Source organism: Erinaceus europaeus, chromosome X (genome assembly GCF_950295315.1).
Source record: "Erinaceus europaeus chromosome X, mEriEur2.1, whole genome shotgun sequence".
Lineage (NCBI taxonomy): Eukaryota > Metazoa > Chordata > Mammalia > Eulipotyphla > Erinaceidae > Erinaceus > Erinaceus europaeus.
The window spans coordinates 43836251-43847956 of record NC_080185.1 but is presented as its reverse complement, the minus strand read 5'-3'; the positions used below and the strand labels follow the sequence as shown (position 1 = coordinate 43847956).

The 11706-nt window shown below is 44.0% G+C and overlaps 1 protein-coding gene across 2 annotated transcripts in view; it reads left to right on the top strand.

The window, feature by feature from the left end:
* Positions 1-7748: 7748 nt before the first annotated feature.
* The window catches only part of WDR44 (WD repeat domain 44), a 103138-nt gene continuing 99180 nt past the window's right edge, over positions 7749-11706 (top strand). The window contains exon 1 of one of the 2 annotated variants that reach the window (XM_060183098.1): positions 7749-8266. Coding sequence is in view for 1 of the 2 variants with exons in the window: in XM_007530394.3 (XP_007530456.1) it covers positions 8190-8266 (77 nt within the window). In the remaining variant the exon portion in view is untranslated. The remainder of the gene's footprint in view (positions 8267-11706) is intronic. The other variant, XM_007530394.3, reaches the window with a different exon arrangement.

Here is an 11706-nt window from a genome sequence, read left to right as displayed (position 1 = left end):
TAACCCACTGCGCTACCACCCGACTCCTTCTTCTTTTTTTTTTTTTAAAGATAATTCCAGTTAGCTTTCCTCTAGAATCCTAAGTCATAATACATAATATTATGTTCATAATATTATATTATACTACACTACAGGAATGCATTTTAAATCCCAGGATGGCAGTCCAGGGAGACCTCAGAAGTTGAGAACAGGACTTGTATGCACGAGGTCCTAGGTTGATCCATGGTACTGAATCTGCCAGATTTGAGTGCTTCTCTGGACTCTCTCAGGAAAATAAACAAAATAAAAAATTTTATATCCATGGTCTGGGAGGTGGCAAAGTGGATAAAGCATTGGATTCTCAACCATGAGGTTCTGAGTTCGATCCCTGGCAGCACATGTACCAGAGTGATGCCTGGTTCTTTCCCTTCTCCTACCTTTCTCATGAATAAATAAATTCTTTTATTTATTTAAAAAAAGACATTAACAAAACCATAGAACAAGAGGGGTACAACTCCACACAATTCCTACCACCAGATCTCCTTATCCCATCCACTCCCCTGACAGCTTTCCTATTCTTTATCCCTCTGGGAATATGAACCCAAGGTCATTGTGGGATGCAGAAGGTGGAAGGTCTGGCTTCTGTAATTGCTTCCCCACTGAACATGGGCGTTGACTGGTCGGTCCATACTCCCAGTCCGCCTCTTTCTTTCCCTAGTAGGGTGGGGCTCTGCGGAACCAGAGCTCCAGGACACACTGGTGGGGTCGTCTGTCCAGGGAAGTCTGGTCGGTAAGCATGATGGAACCTGGTGGCTGAAAAGAGAGTTAACATACAAAGCCAAACAAACTGTTGAACAATCATGGACCTAAAGGCTGGAATAGGGCAGATGAAGTGTTGGGGGGTACTCACTGCAAACTCTAGTGTACTTCTGCTTTCAGGTATATATTTTGCCCTAGTTTATGGATACGTGTGAACATATGCTCTATCTCATGGGACCTGGTCTATATCTAGGTTTTGGGACTTTGTTAGGAAGTGAACCGCTTGGAATGGATTTAGAGAATACTGTGAAAGGAAAGGTCTCACCCGAGTGGTGAAGCTGAAGAGTTGTCATTCCACCTGAAGTCTCTGGGCACAGTCTGAAGTGAAGCATGATGGGGTGGCACTCGTTGCGTTGATTAGGTTGCCATTGGTGGATGCAATATTATTTGATATGAATTGAGAGAAGCATGCAGGAAAGTGTGCCCCACCCTAAGGTTCCAGGACTGGGGGAAATATAGGCTCTATAGTGGAAATGTGAGGTTCCTGCTGTCTTAGGGTTCAAGAAGACAATGGATAGTTATTGTTATCATCACATTATTTGGTGATTGAGTTAACTTTGAAAAGTCCCTTTGTTAGGGTTTGGGGTGTAATACCCAGCATCTTGTATATAGTTGTGCTACCAGTTGCTTCTGTTCTCCCTGGTCTAGGCTTTTGAGAGAGTCAACATATCAAAGACAGCACATGTATTAAAAAGACTCAGTCTGAATACTAAATCTTTTAACATGAGAGTTATACCTTAAATGTCCTAACCCAGTGCAAAGAAAGCATTTCCTTACATTATCACTTTAGCTCTTGTTTGTACCAGAAGCCTACATGCATTGCAGTATTATCATTGATGTTCCTGGTAATTAATTACCTTGGGAGTTGGAGCAGAATAGACCGATGACTACTGCCAGTTTGTATTATTCTTGGCAAGAGGAAAGAGTGAGCATCCCACAGACAAACTGTTCCATAAAGACTGTGACCTCGAAGGGAGGTTGGGCAACATACTCTACTTACTACCCAAGGAAGATGGGTCCTGAAATTAGTGCAGCCTGGTATGTTCCTAACTGTGACCACAGAATATCAGCTCAGACCTACAGGACACAGAGGTTACATAGGCTCCTGTGCTGAATATGGGCCCCAGATCAAATCAATGGGGTTTACAGTTAACAATATTTATATACTTTCCCCATATTTGGGGGCTACTCTCTTCCCTGATTCAGCTTTCTAAGTCCTTTTTTTCCAACTATGACACCATCTTCCCAGACAATAACCTGGGCCCACTTGCATATTAGCTGTCAGGTTCAGGCAAACACTAGTAAAGTCATGGAGCCCTTGGACTATATCTAAAATAGACCTACTAGCTTTTTCCAAAGCAGAGACCACAAATCTTCATCTGCAATATTCTGGCTTTTAGGTTCATGATTAGTCAACAATTTTTTTTACTTTGTATGTTAACTGTTTTTTAGCCACCAGGTTCCAGACCCTACCATGATGTCAACTGGACTTCCCAGGGCAGATGACCCCACCAATGTGTCCTGGAGCCCCGCTTCCCGGGAGCTCTGCCCTACTAGGGAAAGAAAGAGACAGGCTGGGAGTATGGATCGATCGGTCAGTGCCCATGTTCAGTGGGGAAGCAATTACAGAAGCCAGACCTTCTACCTTTTGCACCCCATATTGACCCTGTTTCCATACTCCCAGTGGGATAAAGAATAGGGAAGCTATCAAGGAAGGTGATTGGATTCGGAGTTCTAGGGGTGGGAATTGTGTGGAATTGTACCCCTCCTATCCTATAGTCTTGTCAATATTGCCATTTTATAAGTAAAAATTAAAAAAAGAAGTTATGGGACAGGTGCTAAGCGGTGGCACACACAATGTGTGCACAAGGACCTGAGTTAAGCCCTTTATCCCCACCTGCAGGGGGAAAGCTTCACGGGTGGTAAAGCAGAGCTGCAGGTGTCTCTATTTCTCTATCTCTATTCCCCCTTTCAATTTTTTCTCTTTTTTCCTCTATGAGTGATTTCATCAGAGTATCAACTGCTCTCTGTCTCTATCCAATAATCAATAAAAGGATTAAAAATTGTTGTGGGGTATACAGTCAATGGAACATTACTCTGCAATTAAATTAGATGAGACTGAATCTTTCAAGACAAAATGGATGGGACTGGAGGTGATTATGTTAAGTGAAATAAGAGATGAAAGACAACTAATGGATGGTTTCACTAACATGTGGAATACAGATAACCAAAACAAATAAACTTGCAGAACAAATGGTAGCCAACTTGTCGCTTAGACTTTTTGAGAACTGTGGCTGTTATGGAGTTGGGGAGCCACAGGACTTGGGTGGTCATTATGGTTCTTATACCTACCACATACAGTGTGAAACTATACCCTTGAAATCTTATAATTTTGTAAATCATTGTTAAATCACTAATAACTTTTTAAAAAAGACAATGAGGCAGATTTATCCAGTGAACCATGATTTGCCAACACCAACTTTGGGTCAATGATTTTCTTTTTTATAATGGAAGCTGGGGGAAGTCCACAGAAATTCAGGGAAGGCCAAGTAGGCAGGAATGTGAGGTATTGCAGCTTCAACTACTGATAGGAGCAGTTCCTCACCCCACCCCCACCTCCCGCCACACAAGCACAAAGACTTATTTATGTTCATGAATAAGAGAAACTAGTGTAACCCTCAGTGGTATCAGTGACTGAAACTAAGGTCTCTGGGACCTTAGGCATGCAAGTCCTGCACTCCACTACTGAGCTGTGTGGCTGGTCTTCAGGGTAGTTTTTATTTATTTATTTTTTTATCTGAAATTTTGCATGATAAAAGATTTGGTTAAAGTTTCCATCTTTAATAAGGAGACACACTTCAAAACCACTTCCTTGGATGAAACCTAAAACCTGCTGCTTTAGAAGTCAAGAATAAGGCTGGCAAAATAGCTCATCTGGATAGTGTGCCTGCTCTTCCATGTGAGTAACCCAGGTTCAAGCCTGGCCCACCACATTGTAGGAAGCTTTGGTTTTGTGGTGTTTCTTCTCTTTCTTCTCTCCCTGGAAAAAAAATAGCCTGGAATGGTGAAGGCCCAGCAACAACAAAAATCTTAAATAAATAAAAGTCAAGACTATCTTGGATAGAGTTTGAAGGAATCATGTTAAGTGAGATAAGCCAGAAAGAGAAGGGTGAATATGGAATTATCTCATTCATTAAGGTTTAAAAATAAGAACAGAAAGGAAAACACAAAGCAGAACCTGGACTGGAGTTGGTGTAGAAAAGTAAAGGATTGGGGGGGGGGTCAGGTCCTAGAGCATGAAGGTAGAGGAAGACCTAGGTGGGGTGGTTAGAGTGTTATGCAGAAAACTAAGAAATGTTACACATATAACAACTACTGTATTTACTGTTGACTATAATTTTTTCTTTTCCTCTTTTTTTTAATTGTTGTAGTTATTACTGTTGTCATTGTTGGATAGGACAGAGAGAAATGGAGAGAGGAGGGGAAGACAGAGGGAAGAAAGACACCTGCAGACCTGCTTCACCGCTTGTGAAGTGACTCCCCTGCAAGTGGAGAGCTGAGGGCTTGAACCAGGATCCTTATGCTGGTCCTTGCACTTGGTGCCATGTGCGCTTAACCCGCTATGCTACCACTTGACTCCCGACTATAATTTTTTAAAAGAATTTATTTATTTATTTATGAGAAAGATAGGAGAGAGAGAAAGAACCAGACATCACTCTGATACGTGTGCTGCCGGGGATTGAACTCAGGACCTCACTCTTGAGAGCCCATTGCTTTATCCCGGATCATATGACTACAAATCTTTAGTCTCCCAATAAAAATATTTAAAAAATCAAGACTAAATGTTTCGTGCAAAAATTAACATATTTTGATATCTTTTTAAAATTGTCATAGGTAATACACATGTTTTGAAAGTCAAAATTTCACCTATACAACTGATAAAATAATTGAAATAGACAACTCTAAAAGTTCTAAAAGTGTTATCAAGATTCTTATTCCATTCTGACTTTTTTTTTGGAGTTTAATAATGTTTAAGTTACCTTAAATGACACAAGAAAGTAGGTGTGGTCTAAGAGGGGGAAAATATTACCAAATTAGGAGGTCATATTGGTCTCTACTGGACAGGAACTAATGTTTCTTCATTTTGAATTTTCCTCAGCACCTAAAAAAAGTGCACGACACCAAATGTTAATTTTCAAGGCAAATCTAAAATCTATATTATATAAACAGAAACAGTAAGTTCCGTTAACTTAGCTGTGCTTTTCCAAAGCTCTAGGAGAAAAAAAAAAAATCAAAGTTAGTGCTTTGAGATGTAATTTTATACCCCAGAAATTAACAAGTCAGAAACACATAAAAGTTGATAATGACAGGACAGTGACAAAAATCATACACTTTCCCAGGAATTCACACAACCTCTCTGCCATCTTCATATCCTAAAAGCTATGGAAACCAGACAGATTTGTATAACTGCTTTTTTATTTTCCAGTAACTTTTTTTGACAAGTTGATCTGACCAACACTGGTTTTGGCAGTTGTCTCTAACCTGAATTGAGTCAAGTTTATTTTTGCTATAAAAATATCATCATATTACATCATGCTGTGTTCCCTGAAGTCCCTGTGGTCTTAAGGAACATACAGTTTATGGCATGTGGTTGCATACATGTCCACCAGAGAGACCCATGTTGGATCTTTTCCTAATGCTTTACCAGAAAGACTCTAAGAGGTCCATAGGCTTCTCCAGTCATCTGGAGCAATGGTTGCAACTGCCCTGTCAATGGGAAAAAGAAGTGTGCCTTGGGGAGTCCGGCTGTAGGGCAGCGGGTTAAGCGCACATGGGGTAAAGCGCAAGGACCCATTTAAGGATCCCGGTTGGAGCCTCCGCTCCCCACCTGCAAGGGGGTCGCTCCACAGGCGGTGAAGCAGATCTGCAGGTGTCTATCTTTCTCTCCCCCTCTCTGTCTTCCTATCCTCTCTCCATTTCTCTCTGTCCTATCCAACAACGACATCAATAACTACAACAATAATAACTACAACAATGATGAAAAACAACAAGGGCAACAAAAGGGAAAATACACAAATATAAAAAAATAAAAAGAAGTGTGCCTTGTGAAAACAGAGGAAGTCAGTAGACACTAATTTGTCCTTTAAGAACCTGGGGGGGGGAGGGGTGGACAGTGGCACACCAGGTAAAGTGCACATTTTACAGTGTGTATGGACCCCACTTCAAGCCCTTGGTCCCCTCCTACAGGAGGGAATCTTCATATCTAGTGAAGCAGTGCTATGGGTGTCTCTATCTCTCGCTCTCTCGCTCTTTTCTCCTTCCCTCTCAATTTCTGTTTGTCCTACATAAATAAAATATTTCTTTAAAAAAAGAACCTGGGCGTGGGGGGGGGGGACTTGGGTAGGCGGGTTGGGGCTCTCTGGGTAGAAGCGCAAACATGTTACCATATGCAAGGACCTGGGTCCAAGCCCCTGTCCCCAACTGCAAGGAGGAGGCTTCAGGAGTGGTGAAGCAGAGTTCTCTGGTGGATGTCTCTCTCTTTCCCTATCTTACTCCTTCCCTCTCATTTTCTGTGCCTCTGCCCTAAATAAATAAAAATAATATAACACTAAAAAAAGGTGGAGGGTGGCTCACGAGGTAGAGTGCAAACATGTTACCATGTGCAAGGAAGGATCTGGGTTCCCAACTACAGAGAGGAAGCATCAGGTGTGGCGAAGCAGTACTGCAGGTGTCTCTCTCACCCTCTCTCAAAATAAAAAAAGGCTGTAGGAATGGTGGAGTCTACCCTGGTGACAATTCAAAAAAAAAAAAGGAAAAGGAAAACAAACGATAGAACCATTTGGGTTTACAAGAGAGCTCATCTGGATAGTGTGTGTGCGCCTGCTGTACTATGCAAACAAACCAGGTTCAAGCCTGGACCTCATCACAGTGGTGGAAGTTTCAGTATGGTGGGTGCAGTGGTTTCTCTCTCTCTCTCTCTGTCTCTCTCTCTTCTCCCTCACCCCACCCCTCTCAGGAAAAGTCAGCCTCAACAGAAAAGCCCCTGAGATGAGCATTTGATCTTTCAAAAAGCACTTTTTAAATTTTCATCACTGGACATTAAGCTGTTCAGGGTAAGAATCAAGTTACTAGCTCTCAGCCTGACAACACACACACACACACACACACACACACACACACACACACGTCATCATCATTTGCCTGACGGAACATGGTGGCCAATATAGAAGACCTTTTTCTCACAGTCAAATGTGGGCAGATACAGATATTTTCAAAGGAAAAGTCACCGGAGGGTTTTCGACTGGCTTGGCTCCAGCGCGAAATGTCTCATCACTCCGTGGACCTGACCATCCTGGGCACGGACCTCCCGCGGACCCCACCATCCGGCCCCGGGGACTGAACCTGCAGCCCGTAATGGCTGGGAGTAAGCAGGGAGGGTTATTCCTGCAACGCTGGGTGGGGGTGGGGTAACCTGCCTAACCTAGGGGTGACTATTTCGAGCTCAGATACGTTCAACCGGAGGTAACTGCAAACAACAACATCCAATGTTTCCCGGTAGCCTTTTCTCACTTAAAAAAAAAAAAAAAGCAAAACAAAACAAAACAAAATCAGCAGCCTCACAAACTATCTCTTTCAGTAAAGCTCTCTTTGGAGAGGCAGAGTTAGTGGGTGAAACGCCCTGTCGCACCCCATCTATTGCAATCTAGTAGTCGCAGAAGCCCGGCACCACGCTGCCGGGGCGCAGCTTCTGGACTCCTCCCTTCTGAAACCTCAGCTCCGCCCTTTGGGGCTACTTCCGGCCCTCCTCCAACGCCCCACAACGCGCTTGCGCCGTTTTGATAGGCTTCTGGGCCAGAAGAAATCCAAGCGCAGCCTCTCAGGAACCGCCCCCGTCCCCTCTTCGCCCCGCCCACGCTTTACCGTTTCTCTCTAGTCCCCCCCCCCCCACTTCCCGAAATCTCGCGAGGGTAGATGAGCGTCGGTACTTTGCGGGCCACTAGCTCTCCCAGCTGCTGTAATTGCCGCTGCGGGAGAAATTGGAGCTGCTGTCGTCTGCGCTCCCGCCCTCCCCCACTGAGGAGAGCCGCCGCCTCTTCCCTGCCTCTGCCCATACACCTATCGCCTGGAGCGGCAGCAGCCACTGTCCCTGGACCCCGCCGACGCCCCCTCAGGCGCTCGCTCCACCGGTCTTTGCCCGCAGCCTGGCAGCTGAGGGCGACCCCCTGCTCCTGACCGGCTGCTGCTCCTTCCTCCTCCTCCTCCTCCTCCTGCTCTTTGCCCGGGACCCTTTTCCCCACGGTCTCGCCAGGGTGGAGGACAACGAGGAGGAGACGAGAGTCACCCTCCCTGCAGGCGGCGCCGGCCCCCTCACCCGCGGGTGTGTCCTATAAATGGCGTCGGAGAGCGACACGGAGGAATTCTTTGATGCCCCTGAAGATGTGCACCTAGGGGGTGGCTACCCCGTAGGGTAAGTGACTGCGACTGGGGGTCCCGAAGCCGGGCGTCCCAGTCTCCCCTCCCCACCCTACCCCACCGCACCCCACGACTTCTCCCGAGCCGTCCCCCCCTGCAAGCCCTTCCAGGTCCCCGCTGTGTCTGCCACCGCTGCTCCTCGCAGTCCTCGTCCTGGGCACTTCGGACAGAGTCGCGGGCTAGGGAAGTAAATTAATAATAATAATAAATATTCCTCCCTGGTGAAAGGCCCCAAGAGGATCCAGTCCCAGTCCTTGACTCCTCTCACCTAGCTTTCTGCGAGGTGAGAGGCAGCTTCCGTGCCGGAGAGCTGGCGATGTTTATGTGTTTGTTTATTTTTTGGGGGGGGTTTGCAGAACTTACCTTGGGAGCATCCGTTTCGGCCTTGGGGACCAGTGACCGAGAAATGGCATCTTCCATTTGTTTGTTTGTTTGTTTGTTTTTCGCCGCTAACTTCGCTCGGTTCAGAGGTAGTTGTAACTCTCAGTTGTTGGCTGTCTTTTCCGTTGCACAACAAGAAAAGGAGGGAGGAGGGTTGGGGACACACACACACACACGTTGGGTGTTGACTCAGGAGAAGTCCTCTAGCTGATGGATTCTCAAGCCACAGTTTGAGCCAAAAAGAGCACCTGATCCCAAAGGCAAAAGGGAGTGAAGGCAAGGTTCTTGGGTTGGGGAAGAGTGCGATCGAGAAGGATAGCCGGACTGGGAATGTACACAACGGAATACAGAGATGAAAGAAAGAGAAAGAGAGAGGGAGAAGGAAGGAAGGAAGGAGAGAGAGAGAGAGAGGAAGGAAGAAAGAAAGAAAGAGAAAGAAAGAAAGAAAGAAAGAAAGAAAGAAAGAAAGAAAGAGAAAGACAAGTGCTGAGTAATCTGATGGTTGGCAGGAGAGCCGCGGCTTTGTGCTCTTTCTCTGGTTTTGCAAGATGTTTCAGCGGTGATTAATACGGGAGCTTCTTAGTGGGAAGTGCCTTAGTGGGAATGCTTCGGTGGCCCAAGACTTGGACTTCCCCACTCTTTAACGCTTTTCCAAGTTGGGATCAGATTCAAAAGCAATTTCGCCGAGCTTTTCCGCGAAGTGGACTTGCGTTGAATCAGAGGCGGGGAGATTTCTCTTCTCCCTGTAAAGAACTTGAAATTGGTCGAATTTGCATGTTAATCTTAAGTCACAGAGTATGGTGCCTCTGAGATCAGCTGCCTTCAGTTCAGTTCTCAAACCCACCCCCTGGAAGAAATGCCCCGTTTGATGCAAATAAGTTATCTGTGCATTCTGGGATACATACATATATATATATATATATATATATATATATATATATATATATATATATATATATATGTTTCCACTAGCTCTCAGATAACTCTTAAGGGTTTTGAAGGTAGCAGTGGTCAGTCTTGAGACAGTACTGAACCTCCTTCAAGTTCAAAGTCTTTAAGAAATTCAGAGCTAGATTATAGAGCATAGAAATATATTTGCATTTCCTAGCCATTGGATTTCCTCACAATTAATTTAATTTTTTAATATGACACCAGTAGTGATTTAACATTGGTTTACAGACTTACAAGATTTTTAAGGGTATAGTTTCTCACCCACACATGCGTGTAAACAGTTTGCCACACTCACCACCAAAGTTTCCGTGCCCCCCACTGTTTCTGATAACCACCACTAAGTTTATTTTTGTGGTTTTTCCCCTCAAACGAATGAATTCTCATTTCAGGTTAAAATAGAGACTTAATACCTCTCTCTCTCTCTCTCTGTGTTTGTGTCACAATTGGTATATATGATTGAGATCAATTTAGACCTGTGTGAGTATTGTTCCTTTTCAGTGAATAAAACGGCATTTTGAAGATCTGTTAATTCCAGTTCAAACTGTCTGATCCAGTACCTGACACATAGAAAGAACTCAAAAGTTGATTTCCTTCTTCCTTCCTTCATTGGAACTAGCAAATGTGACTTTGCACAGTGCTTACTTTGGGAGGAAATATACGGAACATGGAGCTATTTAATCTATCTACACCACGTGAGTCATTTTTGATAGAACTGATACCGAGTCATTTCTTTCCTCTTGGGATAATATAACTTCTCAAGCACTCTGGTCTTTTGTTTCTAGGTAAAAAGTTAAAATGTCTCCTGAGACCCAGTATTTTGATTTTTTAACTCTAATCTGCCCAAATATTGAGTGTGCTGAGCTATAACTATATGGGTAAAATGACAGCATCAGTCTGAATTTTATGAGTTCTATCCTGCATTAACGAGGGGAGCTAGAAAAGAATTTAGACTTCTCAGAAATGCACCCGAAACAACTAGCTGTACTGAGAGGACAGAAAAGGTTGCTTACATAGGTACTGTGAGGAGACTTAGCAGACAGCCTAGAAATGGAGTGAGAAATCTCGATTTGTGGAGACAGGTGGTGGCACCAGCTATCTGGTCATCAGAAGTATCTTTTGTCTCTTGATATAAATTGCCCTGCCACACTGTAGACTCTTAAAAGGTTAAGGGACTGGGCACTGTCCCTTGCTATTGCATGTTCTTAAAGTATGCAGACCATTTCACCAAATTCTAGTAAACTGAGTAGGCAGTTGAGACTTATCTCGGATGCTTTGTTAATCAGCAGAATCAAAATACACACGCCATCGCCTGCAATTGGTTTATTTTTTCTAGTCCCCTGCTAGTGGTGGCTTCTGCTTAGTCTACACACCGAAAGCAAATTTGAAAAGTTTGACATCAGTCCTGTTTTTTTTGTAGATTAGACTTTGACTGCCAGTGCAGGTTTCATTTCCACAGTGGTGATCATCTCCACTTGCTGTCCAGCTTTGCAGGATCACATAGATGTATATACCTTTCTTCCTTTATTTTGATAGGACCCAGAGAAATTGAGAGGGGAGCTAGAAGTAGAGAAGCGGAGAGAGAGACCAGCAGCACTGCTTCACCACTTTTTTTTAAAAGATTAAAAAAAATATTTATTTTAATTTCCTTTTTGTTGCCCTTATTTTTTTATTATTGTTGTAGTTATTATTGTTATTGATGTTGTCATTGTTAGATAAGACAGAGAAATGGAGAGAGGAGGGGAAGACAGAGAGGGGGAGAGAAAGACAGACACCTGCATACCTGCTTCACAGCCTGTGAAGTGACGCCCCTGCAGGTGTGGAGCCCAGGGCTCGAACCCGGATCCTTACTCCAATCCTTGCGCTTTGCACCACGTGCGCTTAATCCGCTGTGCTACTGCCCAACTCCCACCACTTTTTTTTAACAGTGACTATAACTTTTTTTTGTATGGATGTTGTTTAGCTAAAACAAACATTGGTGGTGGTGGTGGTGGTGGTGGTGGTGGTAGTGGTGTGTGTGTGTATTTTTTTATCAATTGGGGGATTAGTAGTTTACAGTCAACAGTAAAATAAAACATTCCCAGTTTTCCAAATAACAATACAACC